The sequence below is a fragment of the Panicum virgatum genome, chromosome 8N (assembly GCF_016808335.1).
Source record: "Panicum virgatum strain AP13 chromosome 8N, P.virgatum_v5, whole genome shotgun sequence".
NCBI lineage: Eukaryota > Viridiplantae > Streptophyta > Magnoliopsida > Poales > Poaceae > Panicum > Panicum virgatum.
Genome location: NC_053152.1, coordinates 46150511 through 46173646, shown reverse-complemented (window position 1 = coordinate 46173646; position 23136 = coordinate 46150511). Strand labels below are relative to the sequence as shown.

Sequence of the window (23136 nt, the reverse complement as noted above, 5' to 3'; positions counted from 1 at the left end):
AGATCAAGGAACTCCGAGTATTCAAAGAGAGACCAATTATGTTGAGCAAGATGAGTCAGAAGAGACAGAGAACCAAAACATGGGACCACAGGCCCTTGCTGATGTGGGAGAGAGGATACATAGCATTGTGGACGAGATGGAGGCAGAAGACCAAACCGCAATAGAGATGGAAGAATATGAGGACTCATCTGATGACGAGCAGTACTCATTGCCAAAAGAGTGGAAAGAGCATGGTTTTGGCAGTCATGTCGCAGAAGATGTACGAAATCAGGAGTGGGAGTACAGAGGGAACGAGGTAGTGCAAGGTGCAACATATCCAAACATTGAAGCCGTAAAAGATGCTGTGAGACTATGGGCAATCTCATTGAAATGAGAATTCAGAGTCGTAAAGTCTGGCAGTAAAGAATATGAGGTGAAGTGTGTGAATGCTGGATGTCCATGACGAGTACATGCATTCAAGGGAAAATGGAAGTCAAACTGGAAATGTTCCATTGTCACAGAGCACACTTGTTTGCTGTCAGAAGTTCTTCCCTCGCATCGCAATATATCATGCGACTTTGTTGCAAAGCAAATGTATGGGTTTATTATGGACAACCTAAATTATGAGCCAAAAATGATTGTTCGACACATTGAGCAGACTTACCAGTACACCATCAGTTATTTGAAGGCATGGCGGGCTAAACAAAGGGTGTTCGAGATGCGGTTCGGCACATACGAGGCATCATATGATAACCTACCTCGTATGTTATCCCAGGTTGCTGCTAGAAATCCTGGAAGCTTTTATGACACATACCTTGTACCAGCCGTGACTAGGGGACAAAGAATTATGCAACGAGCCTTCTTTTGCATAGGTGCTTGTGTTAGAGCATTTCAGTTTTGTCTTCCGGTGATCTGCATTGATGGCACATTTTTGACTGGAAGGTATAAAGGTCAGATACTCACCGCAATCGGTGTAGATTGCAACAACCAAATTGTTCCGTTCGCATTTGCATTTGTTGAGAATGAGAACATAGACAGTTGGTATTGGTTCCTTGAACGAGTGAAGATTCATGTTGTTGCTGCACGTCCAGATGTGTGCCTTATTAGTGATAGGCATGCAGGTATCCTGCAATCAATACTGAAATTGCAACGTGGAACTGCGACAACGCCTCCATTATGGCCTGATGTCCAAAACAGGTGGTGCATTAGGCATATGGGTGCAAACTTCTATGAACACTTCAAGAACAAGGATCTTAAGAACCTGTTTAAGAGGTTGTGCACCCAAAATCAACAGAGAAAATTTAATGCATTATGGCAGATGCTTGATCAGTTGACTGCAGAGCTAGTGAAGGTAAGAGCATCAGGAGCAGGCACGAGTCAGGCTGCAGAGGCTAGGGATTCAATTGAGAAGCCATTTTCACACTGGATTCGAGGTGCACCTAAGGAGAAATGGTCATTCCTTTATGATACCAACGGAATACGGTATGGTATTCAGATAACGAACCTTGCAAAGTGTTTCAATATGGTTATGCGTTCTTGTCGTGCCTTTCCACTTGTGGGAATTGTTGAGTTCATCATGTATGGGTGCATGAAGTATTTCAGAGAGCGTTACACGGCTGCAAGCATAAACATCAACAACCCCCAAATTCAGTTTTGCAAAAGAGTGACACGATATATGCAAGAGAAGATTGAAAAGGCCAAACTGCACCGCGTCATATCCACAGGTACAATGGAGCATAGATTTGAGGTTCTATGCAAGGATAGAAGTGGTCGTGGTATCCGTAGAGATAGGGTGGTACAGGAGAGTTTGATTACAGTTGATGGCAAAGCCTTCTGCTCCTGCATGAAGCCTAAGTTATTGCATATGCCATGCTCCCATCTCATTGCGGCATGTGCAGAGTCTGCGTTACAGCCAGGACTATTTGTTTCACCGTACTTTAGCAAGGAAGTAGCTGTATCCACATGGGGACATGAGGTATACGGGATTGGAATTGTGGGCCTTTCACTCAGGATAATGAGAATAAGATGTTTATTCCTGATCCAGCCACTAAGAAAGGCAAAGGCCGCCGTCAGACACGTCGTATTCGGAATGGTATGGACGAGTCGGAAGCAAGCAAGGCACAAAAGCGTTGCAGCCAATGTGGAGCATTGAGTCACAACTACAAGAAGTGTCCTCAGAATGCACTTCACGATACTGCTGACGTCGGTCCTTCCGGAAATCCCAGAGATGGAGCACCTCCTACGTTCAGACGAGCATCGGCGAGAATTGCTCGTGGAAGGCATTCGGTGTCATGATCCACAATTGTATTTCATTATTTGTAATATGTAGTAATGAAATATGGCAGGTATGTAATGAAGTATTATTGTATTTATGTGTCCAGTTTGTATGAAATATATATTTACCTATGTGTTCTCATATATTTTTAAATGCAGGTATGGAGATGGACTCCTTGCTAGACCCAGTGATCGACTCGAGCCACAGGTCTTACTTGGCAGCTGTTGAGCATCGAGCCCTAGAGGTGCTACGTCCTCGTCCACCCGGCGAGGCGATCTCTATACACCACGATTGGTGTGACCGGTATGTAATGAAATATTATTGTTTATCACTTTTGTATTCGTCGGTATTCCTTTGTTTCGACATTTTTTGTTTTTTTGCAGGTTACGTGAGGCCGGCCTACTGACTCTGAGCCGTCTTGTCGAGGTTGGGCCTATTCAGCTCGACCGATCCCTTCTGACGGCGCTCGTTGACAGATGGAGGCCGGAGACACACACGTTCCACCTCCCGTGTGGGGAGATGACTCCTACGCTGCAGGACGTGGCCTACCTCCTCGGCCTCCCTATCGTCGGGGAGGCTGTAGGTCCGTGTGTGGTGGCGGCCTCGTGGAAGGATGAGCTGGAGGCCCGTTTTGGCCTGGTTGACCGCGTGGACGAAGCAGGTCCGATCAACCCGCACCCGCGAGCATCAGGTCCTTCGAAGACTTGGTTCCTACAGTTTACAGTACGTATTCATTGCATATATAAATTTAATTATTACAATTCACATGTTCCATTGCCAATTGAAACCATTAATCTTAATTGTTTATGCAGCCTGCCTTGTTGGCTGCGGATGCCGACGAGTACAGTGTGACCAGATCGCTGGAGGCGTACCTACTTTGGTTGTTTGGTTACATCATGTTCAACAACACTCATGGCAACTCGGTCGATAGGATTCTCCTTCCGTATGCACGGGAGATTGCGGATGGGGACGAGGACGTACCGCCCTACAGCTGGGGTGAGGCGGTACTTGCAGCCACTTACCGTGGACTCTGCGATGGGTGCATGAAGACACATGGGAACGCTATCCTATCAGGGTGCCCACTACTGCTACAGATTTGGTCGTACGAGAGGCTAGCCGTTGGTCGCCCCTTGGTCAGCCACGAGCCTTACCAGGGGGGCATGTACGGCGACGAGGAGGACGAGAGTCCCACTATGGGAACTATCTGGATCTGGCGTCAGGTATGTTCGCAACAAACCTAATTTTGTTATTCATTGTTACATGATGTATTAGCGCACTTTTAATTTTACTTATTCGGAATGCAGAGGTCCTGGGCACATGCGCGGGTTAGACGCGCATATCCTGAGTTTGTTTCGGAGCTCGACATGCTGACGCCCGAGGACGTTGTCTGGGAGCCTTACAGCCCAGAGGCTGTGGCTACCCGTGCACCAGCAGGACTGTCTTCGCACTGCTCCGCGAATGCGAGCCTGTGGCTTACTTCCGCCGTCCTGGTTTATGACATCGCGGTTGAGGCATATTGCCCCTGGAGAGTCAGGAGACAGTTTGGGCAGCGCCAGGAGTTTTCGGTGCCCACCGCGTTGGAGCGTGTTAGTCGCCAGGACCACAGGTAATTATGAATGAACTTGGCTCATACATTCGTGTCGAATCTAACGATTCTTCGTGGTCCACTTTGTAGGTTGTCAAGGAGTGGCTTGCCGTGCTCTGATGATTGGCTCACCAAGATCCAGCTGTGGGTGGACCAATGGGAACAGGCAGACGAGCACTTGGTCCATCCAACAGGACCACACACAGATAGCTCCTTTAGGGCTTACCTCACCTGGTACTTACCCCGGACTCGGGCTCGTCTGGTTTTTGTTGACTCTCACCCGCAGCCACACCAGGCGAGGCCTCAGGATGACTATGCCCGGCACCACGTGGAGGCACTAACTGGCGCGGTGAGTCTCTTGATCATATTTGCATATATATATATAATCATATTCATAAGATAATTCATGTGTTTCTAACTGTACCTTTACTGAATTGATGCAGCTTCGCCTTTGCAACATGGTGGAGACGGACTGCTCGACTTACTTGACGAGGGTATGTGCCGGATCCCCAATGACCCAGTTTGAGCAGACAGAGGCATGGTCGAGGCAGCGTGATCAGTTGCGTCTGGTAGCGCACAACTTCGGAACCCGTGTGCAGTACGAAGACAGCCACGGGTCGTCTCAGGCTTCGTCGTCGTTCCCGTGTCCGTCGACCGTGCACGGGCCGACGTCGTAGTTCTTCCCAAGTGCAGGTAACGTACATATCTCTTTAAAATTACATCAAGTGTTCCTACATATTTACTAATATCACATACAGGATACGATCCAGCTACTACGTTCGGCCATACTGGAATGTTTAGAGGGACAGCACCAGTTGGCGGACCGTATCCAGGGATGGTACCGGGGCCACAGATACCGGCCTACACAGGTTAGTTTATGTTTCGTATTTCGGTTTCTACATGTCATGACAAAATATACGAGCGTACGCTAACATCCACATTTTTTGCGTAGGATTCTACCCCGATGCGGGCGCCGGACCTTCTTCTTCCTCCTTTCGACCAGATAACGAGACCTTCACCTTAGACGACTTCGACAGCTTGTCTCCAGAAGAGCTTGCCGAGCAAGGTGACCCCGATGTCTTGGGGTATTCACAGCTAGGAGGAGCACCACTTGGGATCTCTCAGCAGCAGACACCGCAGCCCCTTGCGCGTCCTGAGCGACAGGTGAGGTCTCCGGATGTTCTCACCTACTCCGAGGGCCATGTCCGTGCCCAGCAGAGGGCTAAGAGGGTCCGACGCCTTAGGGGTGGTTAGATATATCTGATATTTATTTGTAATGAGATAGTTGTGGACCTCTTATTTGTATCCGATGTTTATGATTGTGCTAGTTTACTTGTCATTTGTTTCTATAGATACTATTGATGTGAACTTGTTATGTTTGGGGGTTCCATAATGCTCGTTAAAAAAGGGAAGTTCTTACGATTTTTTTCCGTGATTTAATGAAGGACAAGTTAGGTGCGGTAGGAGTTAGCGGCCGAGATCCCGCCGACGATGAGGACGACTACACGTTCGAATAGCTCAAAATAGGAACTATAGTGTATCTAGCTGCGAGTACGAGATCACAAGTTGCCACTGCTCAGCACGGCGATCACGGAATTCCCAAATATCGCATTCTTTGCCCAGACATATGTGACCCAATAGCAGTGCACTTCCACCATTTCAAAAAGATGTGAAAACACGTCAACCACTCTAGTTTTTTTTCATAATGGCGGCTAGGGCAGGTTTTTTTTCTAAATTTTTAGGCTCAAATCACAAAGGGAATGGTGGCATACGGTGGGGGAGGGGCCCCTGTCGCCCCCCCAACGGGCGACAGGCCCCTGTCGCCCCAGGGGTGGGCGACAGGCCCCTGTCGCCCATTGGGGGGGCGACATGCCCCCCTTTTTTTTCTCCAGGGACTTCGTTGCAAATTTGAAGAAAAAAAATTACACTTTGGGCCTGTCGCCCTATGGGAGGGCGACCGGGGTATATTTTTAAAATTTTCCAAAACGAACATATATTTTTGAAATTCTATTTTTTTAAATATAAAAAAGAAAAAACCGCCGCCCGAACGCGGCTCGCCGCTCGAAGACAAGAACATAAAGTTCAAACTTGGATCGAATTGATCTCCCTCTTCACGCAACGGATCAAGGCGAGATTTGAGACCTCCAAGAAATTTCCGCGGAAAACACCTCAGACACGAATAACGAAAAGTCCCTCGAAATTCGTCTGATAATAGAAAAAAAGAAAAACACTCCGAAATGATAAATCACATAGCAAGAACATGAATCTTAAAGCCCGGAGAACACGAGAAGGCTAGTGCCTCCATTTTCAAAAAAATCTATACAAAATCTAATCCGAAAATTAGGAAAATAAAAGGGGAGGAAATGAAGCTAGGGTTAGAGAGATACAATCCAACTTGTCATGCCCTATCTACATCTATATAAGGTTCTCGATGAAAGACGAAAATACTACTATGCTAAAAGCTACGATACATGCTCATGTAGGGGCAAAATGATCCAACTTTTTCTAGAAGCATCTGATTGACATGCTGTCTTCACGACTTTCTTTCGCCTCGACACAAGCTTCGCGATGGCGCCACGTGCCCTACGTCTCCGCAATTTGTCCGCACCAAACGCGCGGCCGGTTTTGATGCCCAAACTAGGAAATATGCCTGCATGGTGTTTTTGAGGCCCAAACCACCCAAACCGTCTGTCTCCGCTTGGCCACAGCGTGACCTTCTCGATGTCGATGCGTATCCTGTCTCCGCCAAGCCTCTGACACCTCCATCCCGCTTGGCTCGACCAATGCCGTCTTCATCCGTCCATATACTCTACCTCTTCAGCGCACCACGTGGATCGCTCCTGACTCCGCTCGAACTTCTCGGGTCTCTCAGTCCAAGGCTAGTCGCGTTCATTCTTTACCACCCTTGGTCCATGGGCACGAACCATTCGATTGGCCTTCACCGCATCCATTGACCGTCTAGTCACATTCTGTGCCTGCACGTCACAAGCTAAGAAACATCAAATTCACACAACGAAGAGTGAAGCAATTCATCTTTGAGCTACAATTTGAATTGAGATTTATGGAAATAATAAGCTTCCAAGCTTTAGAAAATAATAAGCTCGTACCTGCACAAATCAAGTTTGTGCATGCACAAATTATTAAAGTGCTCTCGAATCGAGTTTGTGCATTGCGGCGGTAATGACGGTAGCACAAGTCAAACCTGTACTTAATTTAGATAGCAAGGTCTATTCTTAAGTTGACATTTTAACGCTTTATAGTTCAGCTTATGTGCCTCAAATAACTCAATTGAGAGGAAGCAATTTGCAAAAAAGAACTCCACGTAACTGACAGTATTGATAGAGTCAAATGACTTTAGTGGCAGCGGTTCGCACTTTTCAAAATATGACGGTCAAATTGAAACACACTAACAAATATAATGGATATTCATGCATTTTACTCAAAATCTATAAACACTAACCACCTCTAAATTTTCATCATATTTCCTTGACTCTCATAAATATGCTATGAAGTGCCGCGCCCTACTCTGTTAATTCTTCAATAGCTCCGTCCTACGTTTGCGTATTTGGTCCTTTCCATACAGGTCCATTCCCGTTTCCCACAATAAATTCACGAGAGACAAAATTTATTTCCATATCTACCTCACCTGTAGTGATCTTATTGTCCCGTCTTTTCCTGTAACAGCATATCTGCGTCCTGCTCCGGAAATCACTCTACGGCCTCAAGTAGGCACCGTGCGCTTGGTTCCAGCGCTTCGCCACGCACCTCGTCCACCTCGGCTTCGTCCCCAACAAAGCAGACTCGTCGCTCTTTGTCATCCGTCGAGGCAACGATGTCGCGTATCTTCTTCTATACGTCGACGATATCGTGCTTACGGCATCATCACCGGCTGTTCTGCAACACATCGTCACTCGGCTACGCAACGAGTTCGCGATGAAGGATCTTGGCCCCGTCCACTTCTTCCTCGACATCCAAGTTAAGCGCTCGACGGCCGGCTTCTTCCTCTCGCAAGAACAGCACGCCGACGACATCCTTGATCGCGCGGGCATGAGTGACTGCAAGCCTGCGATCACGCCGGTGGACACGAAGGCGAAGCTTCCAAGCGACGCAGGAGAACCTGTCGCCGACCCAACCTTCTACCGCAGCATTGTTGGCGCACTCCAGTACCAGACCTTGACGCGGCCCGACCTCACCTATGCGGTCCAGCAAGCGTGCCTGCACATGCATGATCCCAAAGACGTGCATTGGATGTTCGTCAAGAGGATCTTGCGCTATGTGCGCGGCACAGCGGGCAAGGGTCTCCAACTTCATCGCTCCTCTACGCTAGCACTCACGGGCTATTCCGACGCCAACTGGGCGGGCTGCCCTGACACGCGACGTTCAACGTCCGGGTTCTGCGTGTTCCTGGGCGACTCGTTGGTGTCATGGTCGTCCAAACGCCAGCCCGTCGTCTCCAGGTCGAGCGCGGAGGCTGAGTACAGAGGTGTGGCCAACGGCGCGGCAGAATGCTGTTGGCTTCGCCATCTTCTTGGCGAGCTTCTGCAACCGTTGTCCAAGGCGTCAATCGTGTACTGCGACAACGTCTCGGCCATCTACATGACCCAGAATCCTGTGCATCACGGAAGAACCAAGCACGTTGAGTTGGACATTCATTTTGTTCGCGAGAAAGTTGCTGTTGGGGACATTCGTGTCGCACACGTTCCGGCTCGTCATCAGCTCGCAAACATCATGACGAAGGGGCTGCCAACTACGTTGTTTGAAGATTTTCGCTCCAGTTTGTGCATCGTCGACGACGCACGAACTGGGGGGGTGTAAAAGTGGCTGATTACTTATCCTCTAGAGGCCGTTGCCTAGGTTGTTAGGGGACCGAGTCCGCCGCGCTTGCCAGTGCGCCATGCGCGCGTCGTGGCCGCGATGCCCGCCTAAGGCGGCATGCGTTGAGCCATCTCCTGTATTTAAACACCAGAGATGATCAATACAAAGTGCGTTGCATCTCACATACTCTTTCACTAATAATTAGCCTGTTGCAGGCCTAATTAATTAATGTTAGTGCAATATCATTTATAGCCCACCTAACAACTTATTCATATAATAGTTTGCTGACGATATATACCTACTTACATTATTAACATACGGTTTACTCCTTTTATAAAAAAACAAATTATCCTAGAAATTCTAGGATAAATTACCAAGAAGGTAAAATATAATGGTCATGTTTGACCTTATTTATGATCCATATTTGGTACTTAATTGATTTTTGCATGGAGATGCACTCTCTATATAGTAAGAAAATTTGTTTTTGGACAAACTTTGAATCCTAAAGTAACTTGTTTTTTGGGACTGATCGTGTACTTCATACTCATAAAATATTTTAGAGCTTGTGTCTCATTTGGTTGTAACTTTGCAGCAAATTTCTCTTATCTCTCCACTCTCCTCCATGGCTCCATCTCAGCATCAATATGATATAGTGACGTGGCAACTCTTACGGTATGGAGAGTGGCTATAGATCCACTTGGCGTGGATGCTGCATCCAAAGAGATGTTAGTAGAGGAAAAAGTCGACAAGACACTGTGTGTGGAGCTATTTCATCTCCAGAAACCTGACATCTGGACTGTTGCAGATCGTCCGTATGCGCTTGATGCTCGACACCGAGCTGTACCTGCTTGTCTCGACCTCGTCGACTTCAGATCTAAACGTCACGGATATTTTCTCAAGGTCGCTTTCGAACCGCTTTCGAACCGTAATAATGGCAGACAGCGACTTCAGATCGCCGATCATGGAGCGATAAGCATCCAACAATCCAACGCTACACATGTCGTTCTTGCCGGCAGCAAGAATAAACCAAAAGAGCCGAGGCTGTCGACCGTCGTCATGGCTTACCTCGCCGGCGGCGGAGACGAAGGCGCCATCAGCAGGTGGCGCTGTGCCGCGCCGGAACAGGTTCGCCTTCCTCTGCGCCACGCTGGCCTCCATGACCACCATGCTCCATGGCTACAGTACGTTATCCTAGCTAGTTCTCGCGTCCCGTGCTCCGGCCGCCATGCGCCATGCCATCCGACGTGGAGGTTTATTTAAACCTTGAGGCGGCCATGGATGCAGATCAGACGCTGATGAGCGGCGCGCAGCTGTTCATGCGGGAGGACGTGGGCCTCAGCGACGGCGAGGTTGAGGTGCTGGCGGGGTCCATGAACGTGTTCATGCTCACGTCCATCCTCGCCGCCGGGTGGGTCGCCGACCGGCTGGGCCGCCGGCGCACCCTCGTGCTCGCCAACGCCTTCCTCATGGCCGGCGCGCTCGCCATGTCGCTGGGCAGCACCTACCCCGCGCTCATGGCGGCGCGCTTCGTCACCAGCCTCGGCGCCGGCTTCGCCCGCGTCGTCGCGCCGTTCTACAACGCCGAGATCTCGCCGGCGTCCTCGCGCGGCGTCCTGTCGTCGCTAGTCGACGTATGTGCTTGTCTTCGCCTCTAGCTTCTCGGTGGATGATCTTCGTCGGTGCAGATTTTTATCAACGTCGGCATGCTGCTCAGCTACGTGTCGAACTACGCCTTCGCCGGCCTGCCGGCGCACCTCGGGTGGCGCGTCATGTTCGCGATGGGCGTGATCCCGCCGGTGTTCATCGCCGCCGGCGTGTTCTTCATGCCGGAGTCGCCGCGGTGGCTGGCGATGCGGGGGCGCCACGGCGACGCGCGCGCGGTGCTCGTGCGCACCTCGGACACCCCGGCCGAGGCGGACCTCCGGCTCGCGGAGATCAAGCAAGCCGTCGCCGACGCTGCCGCGGCTCAGCAGCAGCAGGCTGCCAGCCACGGCGGCGGCGGCGGCGGCGGCGTCTGGACGGAGCTCCTCCGGCCGTCGCCGAGCGTGCGGCGGATCCTCACGTGCGCCATCGGGCTGCAGTTCTTCGTGCAGGCGTCCGGCGTCGACGCCATCCTCCTCTACAACCCGCTGGTGTTCAAGGCGGTCGGCGTGGCGTCGGACAGCGCCGCCATCGGCGCCACTGTGGCCATCGGGGCGGTCAAGACGTGCTTCATCCTGGTGGGCATGTTCCTCACCGACCGCGTTGGCCGGCGCCTGCTCCTCCTCGCCAGCACCGCCGGCGTCGCGGTGACCACAGCCTCCCTCGCCCTGACGCTCCGCCTAGCCGCCGGCGGCGGCGTGCCTGGCGTCGGTGCTGGCCGTACTCAGCATTTGTTATAATTCCATATCTTTACTCATTTGAGCAACAGCTAAAAGAGTGGGGAAACGAGAGAAGCTAAATCAGATTACTTCGATTCTGGCTAATGAGACAATCTCTATGTGTTCATGTATGTGTTCTCCTTTTGCAGGTTACTGGTCCATCACATGTAGACTCTTTTGGGTACATCTGTGGACCGGTGGCGGTAGTAACATAGTTGATGCTAACCTTTTGGGCACAACTTGTAGGATTTTTATGATCTATGGACTTGCATATAAGAGTAACTGACGGTGGGTGAGTACCGCTGGCAGGGATTCATGAAAACCCCAATTTAGAGATTCGGCCAGGGGTGTAACATGCAATAGGATTACGCTTGTGTGAAGGATGAATGATACAGAGGTTTAGACAGGTTTTCGCTGACTGGGGTGTAACACCTTATGTCCTATGTGAGATGGATTATTGCTGGTCTCATCCTATTACTCAGCTCCTAGTGCCTCATTTGTGGTGATCGGACTCGATCCCCTTACATGTTGGGATCTTCTCCTATATATACGTTTCCCAAGAAGGGGATTTCTACTTTCCCTTGAGGAGGTTTTCACCATCGCCCATGTGAATGCGGTGCGAGATGGGGTGCACTGACCAAGTTGGTGGGCCCCACGACTGAGCGGAAGCCAGACCCGCGGGCTAGGCCCTGTCCTTCCCTGGGATGATCCTACGATGTCATCCGGGGGCCTTCTGACGTCATCCTAGGATGTTGGGGCCTCCTCCACAGCTCATCCCGGGGGCTGCGGTGTCATCCCGGGATGTTACTCGAGTAACTGCACGGTAAAAACTGTGGGTCCCAGTGCCACCGCCGTAGCCCGGGTTCTGTTTGGTTTTGGGTAGGACAAGTAGCACAAAAATTTTGACCAATAATTAGAGGTATTAAATGAAGGCAATTTACAAAACTAACTCCACAACCCTGCGCTACTTCGCGAGACGAATCTAATGAGGTCTTTGACCGTACGATTAGAGGTTGGTTATTGTAGTATCACTGTAGCCAATAATCAATTAATTACCGTCATTAGATTCGTCTCGAAAAATTACACACATCCGTGAAAAGATTTTGCAAATAAATTTCGTTTAGTACTCTATACATACAAATTTTTTTTCTCGAGAATCATGTGCTATTTGAAATACCCAAAACCAAACAGGGTCCAGATGATGCACAAGCCCTGGGAAGGGAGCCCCTCGAGTCCTCTAGTACTTTGCCTGTAAGCATGTCTCTCTAGTAATGACGATGTCCTTAGAGCAGGTACAGCAATGGGCGAATTGACCGCCAGCTCATCCAGCACGCTGGCGTGGAGGAGAGAGGAAATGAAAAGTAGCTCAGCTTGGCGCTAGATCTAGCGACCAGCTGAACATGGAAGCCAAGAACAACAGCATTTAACAGCGTGCGGTGGTAGAATTTATATAACATTGATGGGTGGGTTCAAGTTAATAAAATATATTGATGAAAGTTTTGAAGAGACAAATTAAAAGACTACTTGTTATATGGCTTGTCTGTAATCTTACTTGATGCTGAGATGTCTTGGCTTATAGACAAGAGCTTGGCGCTATTATTGGCCTTACTCTTACAAGCGAGGGTGAACCGGCCTTGGGCCTGCCATAGCAGAGGTGCAGTGCGGTAAATGGCCGCCCCTGTTGCGCTGGCGGCACAGTAAAAAGCCTTATCAGCTGGGTTTGTTTAGATGGAACGCAAAATTTTTTTATGTTGGAATCTTATTTATTTGAAGTACTAAAAGAAATCTATTTATAATTTTTTTTACAGATGTGTTGTAAATCGCGAGACGAAACTAATGATGTTAATTAATCCATAATTAATTAATAATTAGCGGATGGTTACTGTAGCATCACTATTCCAAACATGGATTAAATAGGCTCATTAGATTCGTCTCGTAATTTACAGCCCATCTATACAAAAAATTTTGTAAATAGATTTCATTTAGTACTCCATACATGTGTCGAAAGTCGATGTTACGGTTTTTTTTGCGTTTATATGGTTTATGAGGCGGAAGGCCTGAGTTCCTTCGCCCCGAAGGGAGTTCCTTCCCTACGGCATGCCTGACCCTCAGCCAGGGTTCGCATTGTTAGTCCGCCCGTTCTTGTTCGGTCGGACCGTTCCTTTTGGGCCTGCTAGACTCATTTTGTCTAGGCTTAGGGACACCCCCGTGCCAGTGTCGTTGACACTAACTATAGGTGCAAATTTAGAATCTGTATCTCCAGTAGCTAATGTCAGATTCCCTCAAGCATTAATGTCAATTATAGGGTCTGTCTCGGTGTAAAGTAACTGATTTTTTGTTAGGCATAAATCACTGTATTTTTTCAGTAACTTATCTCCTTGTTAAGTGACTGAGTTTTTATAAACACGCAAGTCACCCAAACTGACCCTTGGATATATCAATTAAAGCGCTCAAATATAATTTGTCAGTCGCCGGGTCCATTTTACAGTAAATATTCCCGTTATTCCTAACAGGTCCGCTGATGTTGTGATGTTTGGATCTATTGAGTGGGTCTGTGGATCTGTTAGCTGCAATTGGACATGTGTATGTTGGGCTTCTTATTGTTTCGACTGTCTGCAATTGGGCCTGTGTATGTTGCGCTTTTTATGATATGCTGGTGGTTTCACAAGGCGAAATCAATAGCAAAATAACAGATGCCAGAGGAGCATACGAGGTATACTTAATTAGAATAATATTCACATATCAATCGATGAATAAAGGCATACTCCAATGACAGAAATATAGTAGTCTTGTGAAGTTCTTTTTTTCCATGAAGGCACTAATGAATTATTTCACCATGTTAAATGCTCCAGAAGAACTGTATGATTACGATGAGAGCACATTTGAGGTAGAAATCGTTTACCCTGCTATCTACCAAAATTGACAGAAATGAATGAATGTATAAATGTAGCTGTGAAATACTAACTTATTGATATAACCTTGTGAAATATAGCATTCTGTGCATGTAATAACAAGCTGCCTTGAAGGACATACAACTTATACATCCGAATATCAAGATGTCATCGAAATGACACAATCAACTGAAATTCACATGAATGGCAGCGGAAGCGGGTCAGATACCAGTGAGTTGTTGGCTGGTGCACATTGCCTAAGGCACCAAGTGAATTCAAATGGCATTGAGCAGGTGTTTGCTGTAGACAACAGGATGTGACAAGTCAATTCAGATAGGAGTGACAAGTTGCTTGCTACAAACATAATGAAAGAAGTGCATTCAGATATCAGTGACATGTTGTTTAATATGAATAAGAATACAAGCTTACAGTAACCAAAGTACAAGCTGCTCTAAACATTTTACAGTGATAAAAATAGAAAATTACAATACCGAATTATGGTGTAATTCTAATATAAATTATTTGTAATTTGATAGACACCAATCACAAATGCTAATTAACCAAAAAAAAAACACCGACCAACAACCACTACCGCTATGCACCTACTTCTAGTAGCCAAATTCACATAATAAAGTACTGACACTAGGAACAATCAACACCTACATTCAGTCAACGCTTACATTCAGTCACCACCTACATTCAGCCCAGCTTAGAGAAGTGCTATTTTTTTAGCAATCACAACTTGTAGACAGTCCTAGTTATAGAATCACATTAGCTAACAACTAACAATCATACAAAACTATACCATACTCATAACCAGATATTGGATTGCTAAACAGAACGTTGCAAGTGCATCCTTCTAGGCTGTAACCCATCAATTCAATTAGTTTACTTAACAACACCTCCCTCCCTAACAACTGAAATGAACAAAGTAATCTAGAAGTGCTAATAGAACCAATACAAATTAAACGAACCAAATAATTCAAAGTAATCTACTATACAGAGAAAAATTAGAGGAGTAATATGTAAATCCTTCTAGAAAAGCTTAACATTATGCCTCCTCACTTGTCTAGCATACATTATGTACTATTTTATAGTAAAAAACTAGGAAATTACAATACTAAACGAAGATGTAATTCTAGTATAAGTCGCTTATAGTTTTGTTGCCATTGATCCAGAAAGTGATAATTAACAAAGAAACAAGGCAAAAGTCTACATAACCCCCCACCTATCGGCAGTGAACTACTTAACCCCCCAACCTATAAAACCGGACAAATAACCCCCCAACCTTTCCAAAACTGGACAAATAACCACCCCAAGTGGTTTTGGAGGGTGGTTTTGTATTTTTCTTTTTTTATTTATGTTAGCTAAATCTTTGAATATAGTAATTCATAGAAAAAAAATCATAAAATAGAAAGTCTAATTTTGTTGGACTCTACATGAGCAGAACTACACAGTGAACATATAATATGATATACTTTTGTACAATTTTTTTTGTAGATTTTGATCTATTCTTTTCTATAATTAATTGGAATAATTCGTAACTGCAGTTTTAATGGTCCGATTGCGGTGAAATTTTTATGGTGGCCTAACTATTGTTTGATTGAACAGTAATAAAAATTTCATACTCATTGGATCAGATATAACTTAGTTATAGATTTAACAAGCATAAACACTAAATAAATTTATAACTGTGTAATGCATGATCCAATGAGTATGAAGTTTTTACTAAAATTTAAGCATACAATATTTAGGCCACCATAAAAATTTCACCGCAATCGGACCATGGAAACTACAGTTACAAATTATTCCAATTAATTATAGAAAAGAATAGATCAAAATCTATAGAAACAAATTTGTACTAAAGCATACCATATTATATGTTCACTGTATAGTTCTGCTCACGTGGAGTCCACAAAATTAGACTTTCTATTTTATGATTTTTCTATGAATTATTATGATTTTTCAAAGATTCAACCAAAATAAATAAAAAAGAAAAATACAAAACCACTCTCCGAAACCGCTTGGGGGGTTATTTGTCCGGTTTTGGAAAGGTTGGGGGGTTATTTGTCCGGTTTTATAGGTTGGGTGGTTAAGTAGTCCACTACCGATAGTTGGGGGCGTTATGTAGACTTCTGCCAAGTACCAATAAGCAGCCACAGAAATAACAAAATACTCTATGTAGACCATGAAAAACTCTAAAAACCAAAGTATGTTCAGGGGACTTTAAACACACACTAAAATGCTAATTCTAATCTTTACAGCAGGAGAGAAGTTCTTCTACCTCAGTTCTCCATCCCTCAACTCCTCAACTCCGCTCCTACAATACTAGAAAAGTAACAAGTCAGGGAGAAACTGAAATACTCTGGTAAAATTGGCATAGAAAATCCTAGTGAAGTACTATTCCACCTTTTGTTTTACAGTAACAAACCAGAAATTTATAATATTAAATAAGGGTGTAATTATAGTATACAAATTCTCTTCAGATTAAAGTTTCAATAAAAAGAAAATGAAACTGGGCAGTTGCATGATTACTCAATAGCTTCACAAACTACACCACACCGCTAATGAAGAAATAAAAGTGACCATTAGAACTAGTTAAGTCTGCTAGCATCACATTGCTTCTATGGCAACCACAACTAGCAGGTAGCTGAAATACTTGGGTAAAATTGACATAGAAAATTCTAGTGAAATAGTGTTCCATTTTTTGTTTTACACTAACAAACTAGAATTTACAATACTAAATGAGGGTGTAATTCTAGCATAAGAATTCTAAAATTTCAGGCCAAATTTTTATATTTACTCGATTGCTAGATGAAGCATATCAGGACTGCATATTAAAGTTTTAATAAAAAGAAAATGAAACTAGACAGTTCATGGTTATTTGATAGCTTCACAAAATTTATAGTTGTACACTAACTTCAAAAATTACAGAGCTACAAGACTAAAGTTACACAGCATAAGTACAATATGACTTCAAATTTTAAAGTTATAACTTCATCAAGATGTCATGATGATACTCAATACATCCTATATTTGCGTTATGAGGAAAAATGAAGCCACAAGATTAATTGATGTCAGGCGTCAACAAGAACAAAACACTTCATAAAAGGCATAAAAATTGAACTACTTTATTTTTACATCAGGCCACAACAAGAAAATGCAAGTCATAACAGCACAAATAAAAATACAGATTGCCCAGCCGTAATGTATATTTTTAGTGCAATATGATTGTCCATGATACACATAAAAAAGGGGTATAATTCATGGTTAGTGAACAATCTAGACGTGAACTAATTTGAACTTCCCTCTAATATGAACTAAGAGTAGTCATCATGTTCTAGATTTTTACTAATCTGAACTAAGAGTAGTAATTATGTTCTGAACTTTTAGTAATATGATACATAAGAACCATAAAATGGTGCTATGGTGTGGTTACCTGACCACTCCGGATGGTGAGCAGAGACTTCACTTGCGCTGCCTCGCAGATCTGCAGAAAATTAGAGCAAGGACATGAGGCCAGACTGGATCCAAGCATCAATGATCAATGTCATGTACATGTCATACACAAATGACAAAATCCACAAAATCACACACAACCAGACCAATAACCAACAATATCAAAGACCATTCATGTGTATACACTAGCTCCTTTACTTGCACCATGAATAATAGCTACTGAAATGATGATTTATTTCTAAGAAGAACAATGATGCCTTGCCAATAGAGCCAAACAGATTCAACACAGTACACCATTGGATGATAATGACTTAACAAAACACTAATGAAAAAAGGAAAGATGAGGGGATACATCAAGTCTAGCGACTCAAGACTGAGAATGGATTGAGATTTGAGATAGGACTACATGACAAAAGGAAAAAAATTCAAATATAAGTTACTTATGTTTTTTAGTAAAATTTAATAAATCATAGTAAATTCGGAAAGACATGGTCAATTCATGCATATTTACATATTCACAGTGTTAGGAAACATGAGATTAAAGCCAATTTTACATTAACTTGAATGCTAGTAGGAAGTCATACATAGTAGATGTACCACAAGAAACTATACCATAATATACTAAGACAACACTTACATACAGATCAATGGGATGTGCACACAAAGAGGGTTTCACAGGCACAAAAAAAAACAAAAAATAAAATTGTCAGTCAATAACTATGCATTGGATCTTTTCAGTAAAATATTAGTAACTTGCAACTGGACAGACAGATTCACTGACACAGGAAACTTTTATAATCAATTGTTTAAAATGGCACATATACTGCTCAGGAATCACATAGAGCACTGGTTTTTTCTCGAATCACAAACAAACACAATTCACTAATTATAGATATCTTTGGGCATCTTACAAAACACTAAAATGAACTCCACCATAAACTTTCTATGTGAAATTGCTGCTGCTGAGATTCAGTATTTGCAAAATCTAGTATAGTTGCAGCAGAAACTAAGTGATTTCCTCTGATAACTTATGATCAGCAAGTGATCCTTTGGAATCCAGGACGTCACCTGAAAGTGCAGTATTGCAGCATGCTAGACTATAGCCTACTAATTCAAGTAGATTACAGGACAACACCTCCCTACCCAAACGTCAGTGTAGCGGTGCATGCTCAAAGGAACCCAACAAGAAATTGATAAAATTCGAGACTCCATGCATCAGTAGGTCCTAACTAATCACTGATCCCAAAATCCAAACCACATATGCTTCAATTTAGAACCCTAAACAGTCGTAGGTCTCTAATTCCGAAGACCAAACATCCAAGTCCCAACCCAAAAGAGCAATAGAGAAGGAAGGGAACACCGGAGACCAACCTGGATACCTTCCTCGATGTTGCCGGTGAAGCGCCGACCGCCGACGAGCAGCCCCCTCGAATCCCTCCTTCTCCTCCCCTCTCGGCCCAACAGAGGGCGCGCCAAAGAGGAGGCCCCTGAGATCCTTGTCCTCCGCTGCTGCCTGCAAGTACGGCGCCCAGAGCTGGGGCTGATAGGGAGCGGCGAATCTCTGATGGCCGCTGATGAGGAGCTGGCCGGGATCCCTCCGTCTCCCTGGCTCACTCCGGCCTGCGCCACACAAAGATGGGGAGCGACACACACAAGGCCACGAGAGGAGCCAATGGTGGAAAAGGGACTGGGGGTTGAAAACGAAGGGCCGAAGGCACCAGGTCTGATAACAATAACGGATTTTACTCGCTGACTTGAACCGTTAATAAATAGGGCTGGGGCACATAACAGAAAAACCGACTCAAATGAAAAAAAGAATTACGTGCGTTGGTTGCCGCTTGCCGATCAGACGGCTCACGGCGTCGACTTACACAAATACAACATTTAAGTCACCTTAGAAGGAGTAAATCTGATTATATTAATATTTGGATCATATATCTTCATGGATTATGTGCCGGAGTGAGCATTAATGTCAATTATATTTTTTTTGTTGGCAGTATGCATTTACTTGGCGGTTGATGCCCAAGTAAATAGCTTTCCTTGGCTGTCGACGGTCGCCAAGGAAAGTTACATCCTTAGCTACCGATGGCCACCTGGAAAAATTATATCTTTGGCAGTTGTAACATTTTCTTAGCGTATTTGCAATTTTGACGCAGATCTATTTTACTTGACGGCCAAACTGCCAAGATCTGAATCATAACTTGGCAGATTTTGCTTGGTGGCCTGCCGCCAAGGATCTTTTCCTTGATAGTTTTGGTATATTCCTTAGCGGGTTTTGGCCACCAAGGCAATTCCATTTTGGTGTAATGTGTGACGGAACCGCCAAATTAAAACTCTCAATTAAGCGTAATGGCCGTCATCTGAACACATCGGGCGCATTAGCTTAATTATTTAATTTGACAGCCCTTTCTTAGCACACGTCCCGATCGAAACAACACCGATAGTCTCACTCGAAGGTGAGAACAGATGGTACAAGCACGACACATGTTTGAAAATACAACAATATACACAAGATTCTACTATAAAATTTTCAAACCAAGTTTGAATAAATACATAATTTACAAACTTTGCCTACAACTACCACAATTGTACCCTAGGGAGGTCCCTAACTAAGTATCTGGGTCCACAACCTTCCATCCCTCTGCGTCCCGGCGGATGAACTTAAAGCAGCAGGGACAGAAGTCTACGTCTGAGTGCCCTAAAATAATATTTCAACAAAAGCCCTGAGCAACTAATACTCAGCAAGACTTACCCGACCAGTGGGTATAACCTAGCCCACATATCTAGACATGCAAGGCCTTTGGCTGGTGGTTAATTTGCAGAAAAACAGCAATTAAAGTAAATCCTTCATTTCCATATTTTAGCTCCAGATTCTATATAAATTATTCATAATCTAATTTTTGCATGGCCATCTAGAACAAACATGGTAGAATATTAATTACAATTCAAAATAGAACCAACATATATAATAGACTCCATGTTCCAACTCATATTGCTACGATGTGACTCGGTGATCAAGGTGCCCATGTCCGAGAGCGACTGATAGCGAATCGATTCGATTTAACCTTGCAAGGTGGACCTAACCAACACGGCACGCAAAAGCCCCGTCGGACCACACGCACCAACCCTTCCCCTCCCCGCCTCAAACTACAGGACCGCCCCACCATCATATGGTTAGCCGAGCTCAACATGAGACCACCAAAAGTAATACATGCATCCCCATTTCTCTGCGACTACTCGACTACCCCAGGAGGTGAGATGGAGTCCTGTACTTTAGAAACAAGGCAGTACTAGGCTTACCGGTTTCGACTACCTCCTACTCCCGGCATGCGGTTAGTATAGTTCAAACATGATCAGCAGGGCCGACAATGGTACGGTCCTTAACCAACACAGGCGGAACTACACCTCTCACGCCCGGTCTCAGATTCTATTCTTTCTTTCTTTCCAAAACTTTCATCCCAAGATGTGTAACTCATATCTGGAAACATAAAACTATCCTATATCTCGCGAGTAACCAAAAGTTACTCGACTTCTACCGAGCCCTATCTAGCATAACATCTCTATCGTTCTATACATACTAGTATAACTCAAGGAAACCTAGGGTTCATGCAACTAGGGTTTCAAACAACTCCTAAACGTAGTGCACAAGTAATAAATACATATATAGGTGCCATAATTTAAATTAATAGGACGTGCACCGGAGCTTGCCTTCGGGCTGCTGCTCAGAGCTAGGGTTAGACGGGCCTTGGGCCAGGTTCTCATGCCTCTCCTCCTGGGCTTGCTCCGGCTGCTCCTGCGGTGCCGCAATCACTTCGAACACGACGTCCTCAACGGCGGATGCTACAAGAATGCATATGAAATAATTGAGTGCAGCTCAAGGATGCAACTATTAGACTTCAACTGGAATGCCCTGCGGACTGTCCGCGCCCAAGTGGCGGACCGTCCGCAGTACAACTCTGCCGACCCACCAGAACCAACTACCTCTCTGGACAAATTTCAATCTATACGGCGGACCGTCCGCTCCAACATAGCGGACTGTCTGCAGTTTAACTCTGCAATACTACCAGAGGCAACGACGCCTCTGGACAAAATTTTAATCTCTACTGCGGACCGTCCGGCCCTCCTTGGCGGACCGTCCGCAGTTCACTCTGCCAATTCCACCAGAGACGATAAAGTCTTTGTACAAAATTCTAGACTATACGGCGGACTGTCCACTCTCCAATAGCGGACCGTCGTTCAACCCTGCAAACCCCACCAGAGACAATATCGTCTCTGGACAAATTTTGATCTCTACGGCGGACTGTCCGCTCTCCAATAGCGGACCGTCCGCAGTTCAATCCTACGAAAACACCAGAGACAACATCATAGCTGGACAACTTATAACTTGACCTGCGGATTGTCAGGCCCGCCTAGGCGGACCGTCCGCGATTCACTTTTGCAGACCACCCGATAGGCGGCAGTAAGCACGGCGGCGGCGGCGGCGATGGTGGTTCACCGGCGCTGGCGGCGCACAACGGGAGGGGGAAAGAGGCCAGGGGGCACAAGTGACTCACCACGAATCCATTCCCGTGGTCAGTTCGGGCGGAGGACGACCGGAGAAGCGGATCGACGGTGGAGCAAAGGTTCAAGCGCCTCCAATGGTGACCGGCGGTGGTTGGGCGATTCCGGCCGGGGAGAAGCCGGGCTGGGGGTTGGGGAAGGTAGAGGAGGTGCCGGGGAAGTTCTCCCGCGAGGAATCGAAGTATGGTGGCCGGAGGAGAGAGATCGACGGAAGGGGGCGACGACGGCGTGAGCGCTCGAGCGGAGCTCGCCTCTGGTCGTCGTGAGGAGGAGAAGAGAAGATATGACAGGCGGGTCCCACAACCAGGATAAATATCTGGACGTTACTCTGGCGGACCATTCGCCGATCCCTAGCGGACTGTCCGTGGTTTTCCTGGGTGTTACATAATGCATATAGACCCCTCACATGAATAAATTTGGACAGTTTTCATTCACATTCCACAAAGAAATGGTGCCCACGCAACCAGAGTACATGATCCGAAATAAGAGAAACGATCCAACAAGCGTATCAAAGTCTAGCAATTTTCTTGCAATAAACAGCAGCAGACTACAGACAGATAGGACTAGCAGCATTATTCATATTCATCAATTCAACATGAAAATCTTTGACCACTTCGCTTCCCAATGCAATTTTCAGCTGTCTTAAGAATAGTTCAGGCGGAAGATGTCATTCTGGACGTAGAAGGTTCCTCCAGCCTGCTGCAAATAGAACGCCTACAGAAAGAATCAATACATGGCAATGTCAACTTTACCTACTGAAAAAGGGGACATAAACTGATAAAAGCCATCAAGCAAATTAGATGCACTATGCACATCTTATATTTTTGCATACTGTTAATTGGTTAAGAGGGGGCGCTATAGAATTATTCAATCAAATTTTTAATGCTTCATTCTTTAATTCTTTTGTAAGGATGTATGAACAGGACCACCAAATATCATTTAACCCAATGAGCAGAGCTCAAGTCTCAACGGAATCACCACACTGCAGTTTCAAACAAACACCTATAAATCAATATTTAAGATCAAAATATACTAAAGCTGCATGCCGGTATACTAATACCATTGACAAGGTTAGCTTTTTTACAGGAAAGAGGAGGACAGGAATACTATATCAGAGACTTGTCCACTGTCAGAGTCTATTGCTATGGAGATCTTCGCAAAAAATGGGTGGCGATTTAGTAATGAGCTTTGTTTATAATAAGTTGTTTACTA

At 45.4% G+C, this 23136-nt stretch overlaps 1 protein-coding gene, 1 long non-coding RNA gene and 1 pseudogene across 2 annotated transcripts; 2 read left to right on the top strand and 1 right to left on the bottom strand.

The window, feature by feature from the left end:
• Window positions 1-7772: 7772 nt before the first annotated feature.
• LOC120685143 (uncharacterized mitochondrial protein AtMg00810-like) lies at window positions 7773-8654 on the top strand. The gene has a single exon (XM_039966975.1). The coding sequence runs from the start codon at window positions 7773-7775 to the stop codon at window positions 8652-8654; it is 882 nt and encodes a 293-aa protein (XP_039822909.1).
• Window positions 8655-9596: 942 nt separating this feature from the next.
• Window positions 9597-11107, top strand: LOC120686903 (annotated as a pseudogene).
• Window positions 11108-13947: 2840 nt separating this feature from the next.
• On the bottom strand, window positions 13948-19065 carry LOC120686390. The gene is made up of 4 exons (XR_005680157.1): window positions 18736-19065; window positions 17345-17395; window positions 16190-16225; window positions 13948-14259 (listed from the first exon to the last, which is right to left on the bottom strand). It is a non-coding gene; the product is annotated as an uncharacterized LOC120686390 (long non-coding RNA).
• Between the last annotated feature and the right edge of the window lie 4071 nt (window positions 19066-23136).

Excerpts from the sequence above, each read along its gene's own strand:
- LOC120685143 (XM_039966975.1), top strand. The coding sequence starts at position 7,773 with ATGAAGGATCTTGGCCCCGTCCACTTCTTCCTCGACATCCAAGTTAAG.